General features: G+C 40.8%; 1 protein-coding gene across 1 annotated transcript in view; it reads left to right on the forward strand.

Moving 5' to 3' along the window:
* Window positions 1-5,327: 5,327 nt before the first annotated feature.
* The window catches only part of ephb6 (eph receptor B6), a 40,263-nt gene continuing 33,539 nt past the window's right edge, over window positions 5,328-12,051 (forward strand). Inside the window, exon 1 of the mRNA XM_034041919.3 lies at window positions 5,328-5,885. Coding sequence (XP_033897810.1) covers window positions 5,810-5,885 — 76 coding nt within the window. The 5' untranslated portion in view covers window positions 5,328-5,809. The remainder of the gene's footprint in view (window positions 5,886-12,051) is intronic.

Consider the following 12,051-nt stretch of genomic DNA (forward strand, 5'->3'; position numbering starts at 1 on the left):
TTGTTTGCTTAGTTTCAATTACTTTCAAATTATTTTTGAAGGAAAGCTTTGCTTACTGTGGTATCAAAATGACCACATGGTGGCACCAAAATTATGTTTTCAAGTAAAGGAATTGGTTAATTTCAGTTGTTTGGCTGAACTTTACTGACAGTTTGGTTTGTAATGAAATGGAGTTGTAGAGCGTTCCCTATCAATTCTAAGACAACCACCAATGACATTATGTATGGGATATGCCTGCTCATTGTGTAGGTAATTGCTGAACTCTCTATGCCAGAGCTGCTGATAGGCCCCTTCCTGGGATGATGCCCTCGATCCCGCCCACCGAGGGATTAAAACCGTCATCCTGAGGAAGCCATTTCTCTTTTTCCTTCTCAAGACGGTACGGTAAGACCTCTGTGTTGAGCTGAGCATGCTGATAGAAAAGAGCTTCTCGAGTCGAATCGAGTTGATTGTATTTCCCTTGCATTCATGCTGAAAGCTGACTCGCTGCTTTCCTGGAATCAATGACTTTGAAAAGACTGAGCCATTCACCTTTCTGTCTTTCAGTGGCTTCGGCTCTTGTGTCCCCCGGCTGCATGCTTCGCGATGACCAGGTGTGTGACCGCGCTGTTAGGGTAGGCTATTGGTGCGCCTACAGGTGCTTCGATACCCCAGGTACGTTTTCAAAGTGTGTAGATGCTATCTGGCCCACTTGCGTTGCAGGGGATCAGAGTACTAAACTATATAGACAACTGGCTAATCTGTGCTTAGTCGCGGGAGGGAGCAGTGGCTCACATGGCAATGGTGACGCAGCATCTGGCGAGGCTGGGCCTCACCATCAGCAATGCAAGGAGTCGGCTTTGACTGGTGCAGTGCACAACGTACTTGGGACTCCGGATGGACTCCAGTACAATGCGCGCATACCTGTTGGACGACAGCTATTCAGGGTTGTCTCTCCCTGTTCAACAGGGATCGAAGATCCCCTTAGTACAGTTCCAAAAACTGTTGGTTTGGATGGCCGCGGCCATATCAGCCATGGAGCAGGGTCTGCAACGCATGCGCCCACTCAAAGCGTGGCTCAATGCGTTCCATACACCCGAAGTGTGACAGAAGTGTCTCCCACGTGCTCAGCGGCCCTGAGATGGTAAATGATATCCTCCCACCTCCGCACGAATGGCCCAGAAGGCTCCTCTATGCATTCCCACCAATAGCGTTGCTCCCGGCCTTCTTGAACAAGGTCCGGTTAGAGAAAGCAACAGTTCTCCTACTGGTCCTTCGCTGACCCAGGAAAACATGGTTCTCAACTCTATGCCAGCTCTTACGAGGCTAGCTCTGGGAGATCCCGCTTCGCCTGGATCTCCTCAGTCAGGCAGGAGGCACTCTCTGGCATCTGGAACCTGCTAGATTCCAGTTATAGGTCGGCCTGAAAGGGACCACTGGTCAGCCCCACTTTCTTGCCCCATGCCGGTTAACTGCTTGATGCTGGAAGATCACCTTCCACGTTGAAAGTGTGTTTAGCAGCTGTCTCTGCGTGCCATGCCCCAGTAGATTCAGTATCTCTGGGTGCGCATTTTCTGACGACCCGATTTCTCAAAGGAGCTCGGAGGTTACACAATCTTAGGAGGACTGTCCTCGCCGAGTGGAACCTTGATGTTGTACTGGAGGCTCTCATGAAGGCCCTGTTTGAGCCTATTCACTTCACAGAGTTGAAGCATCTGTCTATAAAGACAGTCTTCCTCTTGGCTATCACGTCCGCTAAGCAAGTCAGTGAGTTACAGGCGGTGTACAGCTCCTGTATGTATATTTGGGACGATGGCAGCAGGGTGTCACTGCGTACAAACCCTGTTTTCCTCCCCAAGGTGATCACAGCCTTCCACATTAATCAGTCTGAGGATGAGAGATTGAATTTCCTCTGCCCAGTGTGGACATTGAGATGGTACGTGGACAGGACAAGAGCTCTGCGTCATTCTGACCAGCTCTTTGTCTGACACGGGATGGCTATATGTTGGGCCCTCTTCAGAGGGGCCTCGCTGTCTGATATTTGTACTGCGGCTAGCTGGGCTACACTGCCAACTTTCTTCGGGTTTTACCGCCTTAATGTGGTAGATCCTGCCCTGCCTTCATTAGGCACGAGAGTCCTTGAGGGTGTAAGTTCACACCGCTAACCATTGGGTTATGCAGTTCTGATGCATCCATCATATGCTGCCATTCCTTCTCCCTCACGACGGCTTTGGTATACATTATCCCATACATGTCGTTGGAGGTTGTCTCCGAATTGAAAGGGTATGTTAGGTTACTTACCGTAACCCTGGTTCCCTGAAAGAGAAGACGACCACCAACGACCACCAACCGCGAAGGTCGCATCGGTAACCCTCAGAGGTTAGGTGGAAAAAGAGAAATGGCTTCCTCAGGATGACGGTTTTAATCTCTCGATGGGCAGGACCGAGTGCATCGTCCCAGGAAGGGGCCTATCGGCAGCACTGGTATAGAGAGCTCAGCAATTACCTACCCAATGGGCAGGCATATCCCATACGTAATGTCGTTGATGGTTGTCTTCTCTTTTAGGGAACCAGGGATACGTTAAGTAATCTAACATTTTCCATACTGTTGTATCAGTAGATGCAGTTCAAGCTTTATTTTTTAATGTTGTCAAACTAAATATATTTCTAGTTTATAGTCTGGAATATATATATATATATATATATATATATATATATATACAGTGCCTTGCAAAAGTATTCAGACCCCTGACCAATTCTCTCATATTACTGAATTACAAATGGTACATTCAAATTTCGTTCTGTTTGATATTTTATTTTAAAACACTGAAACTCAAAATCAATTATTGTAAGGTGACATTGGTTTTATGTTGGGAAATATTTTTAAGAAAAATAAAAAACTGACATTCTTTCTTTCTATACAGTTGAAGAAGGGCTTTTGTCCAAAATAATACTTAAAAAAATGTTCATACATTTTCTTTAGTCATTTAAACTTTTTGTGTACATGCAAAAAAATAAATAAATAAGTTTACTGGTGATATTAAATTGTACTGAAAGACCATTGCACTTTTAGTGAAGTAATCTGACATTTTCTTTTACTTACTGCCCATTTGTTGTTTCCTTCAGCCAAATGCCACGTCTAACAGAAAAAGATTAGAAACACATACAGAACGTATATATTACTGTATATTACCAGCTGCACTACAGCCTAGAGTACTGTATTGAACAGATCAGTTTTTGGTACCCTGTGAGCTTTCAAGTTAACTTACTGATTGTTATTTTATTTAGGTCAGCTGAAGAGAAATGTCATTTATTGAGTGCTATTTTATTTTAGTTGGATGAAGAAAAAGTATGATATAACCGATAATGTTCTGATACTGTTTGTGACTTACTTCCAACCAAGATGATACGATAAACTTGTACTGCAGTGAAAGGAAAGCACAGATGAGCAAATATTCCAAGTTGCAGACTTTTTTTCTTTATTCTGAAATATTTTGAAATATTGGGTGTGCCTTCCAGTTACACATTTTTGGCAAGGTCTTCAGAAGTACTCTCCGCCATTTTTCAAGATGTCTTTTTTTTTTTTAGCTCTCATTTTAATCGACCAAAGCCCACAGGTGTGATTAATCATTAATCGATTAAAACCCTAATTATATAGCTCTGGCCAAAAGTTTCGCATCACTTAGAATTTTATGAACATAATTTTGATCTTTTGATCTATTATTTAACATCATGTAATCAAAGAAGCTGCAAAAAAGTCTACCAGAAGCCATAATAGTAGTACTGTATTTCATAATAGATTTCAAAATGTCACATTTTTTAATTGGTCAGTTTATTGGCTTTTGTAGTCTATGGAAAACTACAAAGTGTTATGTAATTCAATATGTTAACGTAACAGTATTCAATAGGATTCAATTAGTTAATTCCTTAGGGTATGCAAAACTTAATATTAGCCTGACAATGCTGAAGACATTAAGCAAGACTTCTAGTCAAAACATTTCTCATCAAATGTATTAAGTTTCTTTTGGTATTTCCAAATTGGCTTGGCTTCATGATTTATATACAATTTAAATTAAGCAGGGAAAGCCCACTGACACAAAAGTATGTGCTACATATAACATGTGGTTCTACATCTTGTATGTATATGACCAATGAGTGTGACCAATGCAACAATAAACTACATTTTAAACTAATACTGTTTCTGTTTATAAACATCTTGCCACACCTATCTAACTACAGTGGCTCTCTCTACATGACTAGTGTATCTTTGTGAACACTACCTGTCTTTACATAGCAGCCAGTTGTTATGACTTTCCACCACTAAAATAACCAGGAAACTATTTGGCAATGATGACTGTCAAGACTAGATTTCATTGAGAGTCAATGGAGAACATTTTGGGGTGACGCTGCAATTGTGGGGCTGCGTAACCCCCATTTATTCTGCAGAGTCTGTATTTCCTGTCCTTTGCAGAAATGTAATGTATTTTTTGTTAAGGTAAAGTGTAATTTTTATTGAGTACTAAATAAAAAAAACAAACAAACAAAAAAAAGATTTATGAATCACCCTCAGTTTTTTTGGCAAGCTAGGTCATGTCATTGCCTTAAGCCTAGGCGTAGAGCTGGGAATTTAATAAAGATATATATAATTACAGGTATGAACACTTTTAATGTTTTAAAGTTAGCCTTGCAGTAAAGACAGACACCATTCACAAATCACCTTCAATGGTAATGCAAACAGATACCCCCTTTGTCAATCCAGTGGCACTATAAATTAAGCAGTGTAATGGTTCTGTCTTATACCAAGGGGCAATGGTAGCACAAGTATAAGCAGCTACAGTGAGATGAAGCTGCCATTGGTAGAATGAGACCACATTATACTAACTGCACCCTTGCCAAATGATCTTCAGTGGCAATACAATGGTTATAATACAATTATACTGAGGGGCAATTGTAGCAAAAGTATAGGACAGCTACAATGGGATAAGAATGGTAGAATGGGACCACATTATGCTAACTATAGCCTTGCCATATGATCTTCAATGGCAATAAAGACACACAGACAGTAGCACTACAACTGCAATGCAATAATGGTTGTATATTATACTGAGGGGCAATTGCATTACAAGGGCAAAGCATTGGCTACGAACTAAGGAGGAATGAACACACATAGACAGACAGAGAAATGCATTTACATGTACAGACAGACAAACAGTTAAAAGCACAGATGGCACTTTTTAGAGCAACAGAGGTAATCAGACAGAGGGGGAGGGAAGGATGGAGGGATCGTGGGAGGGATTGGTAAAGAAGAGAGGCGGGAGTTAAAGAGAGAGAGAAATAGAAAACTGGAACCACGCTCAAGTAACTTGTTAATTATTGTGCTCTGTACTGGAACTCTATCTATCTGTATGACTGCAGTCTATCTATCTTTCTATCTATCTATCTATATATCTATCTGTCTATCTATCTGTATGACTACCTGTTTATCTCTTATCTATCCGACTGCAGAATCTATTTTGTGAGCCAATGGGGAATCGCAAGGAAACTTGAAGCTTTTTGTAAAACAGTCAAGCAGTCTTCTTCATCACTCTCATTTCCCCCTCTCTGTCACAAATTTCCCCTTTCTCTTATTGTTTTCTCTCCCGCTTACCCCTCTTTTCTCCCTCTCCTCTCTCTTCCTCCTCCGCTGTCTGCCCCTCTTTTTCCCTCCTCTCGATCCTCCACTCTTTCCCCCTCTCACCCCATCTCCCTCCCCTCTCTCTCCCGCTCACTCCCTTCCGCTCTCCCTCCCCCTCTCTCTCTCTCTCTCTGACTCACTCGTTTGTTGGCTAGCGATGCGGTTCTGTTCAGCTCCCCTCTGGGTTTGGATTATCTCAGCTTTGACCCGATGGACCGTAGAATCAGTAGAAGGTAGGTCTAAACTCCCATACTGGCTGTACTGGTGAATTTAAGCATTAAATACATGCTGGTTAGTTATGGCTACACCGATGCATTCCTGTTTTCAATTCAGTAGCTGAGACATATAGACAGATGGACGGTGGGTTCAAACTCCTATACTGGTCTGTAATGGTTTAACAATGAATATATATATGCTGGCTCTTGATAGCTGTGCTTTAAACTAGTCCTAAACTGGTTTACAATTAATTTTTTTACTAGTGTATTAATGCTATATTGGTCAATTATTATATTTGGTTCCCCAATTGACACAGATATATAGACAGACAGACAGTTGGTCCACCATACCGGTATATGAAACCCTACATGGTTAATGTTAAATACATACAGACTCATTGAAGCTTGGTTTACAAAATAGATTCTGTAGTCAGATAGATAGATAGGTGGTTGGTTCCAACTCCAATAATGGTTTATAATAGCTATCCTCCAGCATTTACAATAAATAAAGAGCTACCAAACTACCATTGTGCTTTGTACAGTGTGTATGTACAACACAGCCATTGCAAACCCCAGCTAGCAGAGCCATTAGCACACCACAGCAGTACCAGCGAAGGCGATTTCACAATGGAATTGAAAGGATCTTCAATGGCAATGCAGACATGCTGACAGACAGACACACTACAATGACAATGTAATCCTAATTCTGTATTATAATAATGGTAGCCCAGGTGTAAGGCTGCTACAATGGGATGAGGCTGCCACTGGTAGAATGGGACCACAGTATGCTAACTATACCCTACTACTACTACTACTACTACTACTACTACTACTACTACTACTACTACTAATAATAATAATAATAATAATAATAATAATAATAATAATGCCAGTCAGCCCCCTTTCTTTGTCTCTTATAATACAATATTACTGTCTCACTAATATAAACTAATAGAAGTGAATCCCTGTCTCTTATGGTATAGACAGACAGTAGTTGTATAAGATACAGGGAAAGGGGGTCGACTGGACAGATTATCTATTTCAAAAAGCAGTAAAAAATGGATATATGTATATATGTTCAAAACAATTAAAAAAACTGCTGGTCTGAGAAGAGAGAGAGAGAGAGAGAGAGAGAGAGAGAGAGAGAGAGAGAGAGAGAGAGAGAGAGAGATCGGGGAATGGAGGTTCGCTTGAACATGTTAAAGGCTAAGAGCCAGACTTTAAAGTCTGTGCCAGCTGTCAGTTTTACTGATGAGAGAGAGAGAGAGAGAGAGAGATGGGGAGCATTTTAAAGATTCTTGGAAATCATTTCCCTCTTGTGCTTAAATGCAGCCGCAACTAGAAATGAGTGCTTTTGTGAACAAAAACAAAGCATACCCGGGGGCAAGGGGAATTGGCATTCTGATTGAATGATTGAATGATTTGTAAACACAAGCAGGTATGTGGAAAATATCTTAACACTGCTATGACTGGAGGTTAAAACAATGTGTGCAATGTGACAACTGTTCTTTCTCTATACAGCAGAAGCCTAAAATGCTTCAGTGTGGCAGTTAGCATACATACATACATACATACATTTTTGTCATATGATACACCAAATATGAAGCAATAGGTCTTTATCATCTCAAAACCATAGCAGTCATATTAGGTCACACTCTAAAGTGAAGGGCGCTGTTAGATTTTGCCTGAGATGTCATAGATGAAGTAAAACACAACAGGTTCCAGTCCAGTCGTCTTCAATGAGCAGAGTGTAGAATGGTTGGCATGAGATAGCTAGCTGAAGAAACACAGACTGCAGAGAAGTAATAAAAATCAGAGCTAGTATACCTTACGGGATGGATTTAATAAAACATATAAACCACCTTCATAGATTGCTAGATACTGTAGTCAGAGAGAGAGAGAGAGAGAGACAGAGAGAGATTCTGTAGTTACTTAGTCATGATAGATAGATAGATAGATAGATAGATAGATAGATAGATAGATAGATAGATACTTTCTTTTTACTTTTTAAAAATATACTTTATTTTAACCAATAACAAAAGAAAAACAGAAATAACAAAAACACATTCATATAAATGTTGCCAAAAATCAGATATAAATTGCAATTCACTTATCTTATCACCCGACAATGTAAAGAAAACACCTTAAAATCACAAAAACAAAGACAATTTGAGTGTTTCCTTCTTAATTACACACACAACCCCACCCACACATCAAGTACGTTTTAAGCTGTCCAGGTGGTGCATCATGGAATACAAATTAAAACTGAGACTAACTCTGGCCCAAACCAACTCTTTAAAAATATCAAGGGCATCAGAAGTTACAGTCCCATCACCTTGTGTTTCCTGTATTTTAAAATTGCCAATTTAGCTTGTCGCAATATAAAATTTGTTAGTTGGCATATATTTTTCCTTTGTTTGGTGTATGGTACACCAAACACAAACACAGTCTCTGAAAAGTCTATCCCAAGACCCTCAAACAAGCACTGCATTAGTGCAAGCAGTGGGGACAACCTCTGGCAATACACATATTCCGACCATGGTTAGGAAACTGCACACGGTATATGACTTCCCCTAGTGGCTCCAGCACCCAGCATAGCCCCACCCAAGCACTATCCAGCTTGGGGCAGTGACCGCGCTTGCACTGCGGGTTGTACACCCAGACTAGCTCGCCGTCTCAAAACGGCCTTCCTTTTGTCCGAGTGTTATAGTTGTGCTTCTGGCAAACTTGTGGGCAAGGTCGAGCTGGTCTTGGAGCCACTGAGCATATTCCGGTCCCGGGGGAATCGCCTCAGAGTCGGGTGGTCGACCGAACACCAATGCTGCTGGGGTTCGCAGCTCCCGTCCTAGCATCAGAAGGGCAGGGGTGCAGCTGGTGGACTCCTGCACAGCCAAGCGACACGCCAACAGGACCAGGGGCAGCTGCAAGTCCCAGTCGAGCTGGTGTATGGCAGTCGTGATGGCCAACTGGGTTGCCAAGGTCCGGTTAAACCGCTCCACCAACCCATCGCTTTGGGGGTGGAGCTGGAGGTCCGGGTCTTGCAGATTCCCAGCCAGCTGCACATCTCCACCATGACTCGGGACTTGAAAATTCCGACCCTGGTCAGAGTGGAGCTCCAGTGGGACCCTGAACCAGTAGATGAACGGAGAGAGCCGGGCAATGGCTTCCCAGGATGGATCCAGCTCTCAACTCCTTTTACAGGAGATCTGGAGGGAGACGGTGCCCGTTCCAACCAATCCAAAATGGACACCTCACCCTGCTGGAAGGTTCCAGAATGACAGCTGTATGGAAATCCCCCAGCCCAGGTGCCTCAGTCTGGGGATCGGAACACTCTAGATGAAAGGGGGTGGGGCCTCAGCCTGACCTCGGGTAACCTCACTGGATGGAAAACTACAGGCTGAGTTCTCCCGTTCACTCCAGTGTGCTCACCACTCCTCGACCCAGTGTGGGTTCTTCCGGGTTGTTAACAAGCAGTCAGCCCGCCTCGGGACCCCCCGTTACAATATATATATATATATATATATATATATATATATATATATATATATATATATATATATATATATACAGTTGTAGTCAAAAGTTTACATACCCCAATGGAAATTTATCATTTCTAGAAATGTCTTGAAAAAAATGACAAGAAATGTCTACAATTATTTATTTCAGCAATATTTTTGGAGAACTCCAAAAATTCTAATTCAAAAGTAGTCATACCCTTTGATGCTATGATAGTATTGTCTACAAGATACTAGAAATTTCAATATGATAATGCAGAACCTAATTCTAGAAAAGTCTAGAGAAGGATACAAGAAGATTTCCAAGCATTTGAGTGATGAAACAAAAATCGAGATATTTGGTCACACTGATAGTTACGTTTGGAGAAAGTCTGGTGAGGTGTACAAAGAAAAGAACACCATATCTACTGTCAAGCATGGAGGTGGTAATGTCCTTCCATGGGGATGTTTTTCCTCTAATGGCGCAGGAAATTTAGTTCCAATACATGGTAAAATGGATTCCCAAGCATACCAAAAGATATTGGCCAATCACCTGAAACCCTCCACTACAAAACTTGGTTTAAAGCATCAAGGTTCTGGAATGGCCTAGTCAAAGTCCTGATATAAATCCGACTGAGAATGTTTGGTATGAGTTGAAGAAGGCTGTGCACAAGAGAAGTCCTCAGAATTGAAGAATTGTCAAAAATCACTAAAGAATCATTCCAAAAGGTCATTGACAAAATATCCTAATCATTTGAAGGAGGTTATAATTGCTAAAGGCACCTCAACTAGCTATTAATTTCATTTTCCTTGTCAGGGTATGAATACCTTTGTATTACCATTTTTGGAGTTTTGCAAAAAAATTGCTGAAATAAATAATTGTAGGCATCTATTTTTCGTAACTCTTTTCCTCATCCACAAAAGCAAAACTTTTTTTGAGAAATTTCTAGAAATTATACATTTCCATTGGGGTATGTAAACTTTTGACTACAACTGCATATCTATTTATCTACTGTATATCTATATCTCTCATACTCTGTTGTGTGTGGGAATCTCTTGATTGCAAGTCAGTTGTTTTATTCAAATCGTTCCTGCATCTGTGACCTAGTTTGAAACAAAAGGTCAAATCACTGACCTGCAAACTGAATTAGAGAGCATGAGTTTGAGAGAGAGAGAGAGAGAGAGAGAGAGAGAGAGAGAGAGAGAGAGAGAGAGAGAGAGAGAGAGAGAGAGAGAGGGAGTTTAATCCACCAAAATAATCCATTTGGCATGCCAAACAAATATTGTCAATGCTGCCCTATACTTGTGCTGTCATTGCCCCTTAGTATAGTACATAACTACTGCCATTGCATTGTTAATGGAAAATCATTTGGGAAGGGTATAGTTAGTGTAGTGTGGCCCTATTCTACCAATGGCTAGTGCTACCATTGCTCCATAGTTTAATACACAACCATTTCTTTTGAGGAAGGTATAGTGTCCCTTAAAAAAATGTACCATAGTAAAAGCAAAATGGAATAAGGCATAGTAAATGTAAATCACAGTGAGAAGCTGTGTGGCCTGGTGGTTAAAGAAAAGGGCTTGTAACCAGGTTGTTATCAGTTCAAATCCCAGCTCACTCACTGACTCACTGTGTGACTCTGAGCAAGTCACTTGTGCTCTGTCTTTTGGGTGAGATATTGTTGTAAGTGAATCAGCTGATGCTTTGTTCACACACCCTAGTCTCTGTAAGTCACCTTGGATAAAGGCGTCTGCTTAAAAAAAAAAAAAGTATGATAAAGCATATTAATAAACATGGTAAACTATGGTAAATACATAGTAAAGGCCATGACCATGTAGCCAGTATCAGACAATCAGACTATTTTATAATACACCCATTACTGGGAGCTTTTCCAAATACCCCAACATTGATCACAATTGATGAAAACAGAGGTGCAACACCATAACACTAGACCATAGATCACATTTCTTTTTTATGCATTATTTCAAAAGAACAAAGTTAAAAACAAAGCCACATTTCGTCCAGATGGTCAAGCTGCAGTGAATAGACACTAATTAACGAAACAATCATTGAAAATTAGCAACTCAAATATCATAATAAGTGCAAACAATGCTATTAAAATACAATACAAATGTTTTATAATCGCACATTTCAATATTACCTCATTTCAAATTTGATTTGATTCATAGTATAACGATGGGAAACGCTGCAGTTTATTTGAGGATGAAAATCAGCAGCAACACATTTTTTTTCCTGATGGTCCCGGATAATATTTCAGTGCGGCTAACATGCAATTGTGGTTCGGAAAAAAAAAAGCCTCAGGAAAAACTGAAAGAGGCTTAAAAATAGCTTCATGAAATTACAGTGGGATTTTCATATAGATTTAATTACAGGCACATTATTTACAGTCTGTTTTTCATTAAAGCATGTATTTTTTACACACATTTAGGACTATAGAAAATAATATGTGGCTGGAAAATAGGGTTTAAAGAAGCATTGGTTAGAACTCCTGTAAAGTGTGAGTGTGAGTGTGAGTGAGTGTGAGTGTGAGAGTGTGTGTGAGTGTGTGTGAGTGTGAGTGAGTGTGAGAGTGTGTGTGAGTGTGAGTGTGAGTGTGAGTGTGAGTGTGAGTGTGAGTGAGTGTGAGTGAGTGTGAGTGTGAGAGTGTGAGTGTGTGTGAGTGTGAGAGTGT

Source organism: Acipenser ruthenus, chromosome 20 (assembly GCF_902713425.1).
Source record: "Acipenser ruthenus chromosome 20, fAciRut3.2 maternal haplotype, whole genome shotgun sequence".
Lineage (NCBI taxonomy): Eukaryota > Metazoa > Chordata > Actinopteri > Acipenseriformes > Acipenseridae > Acipenser > Acipenser ruthenus.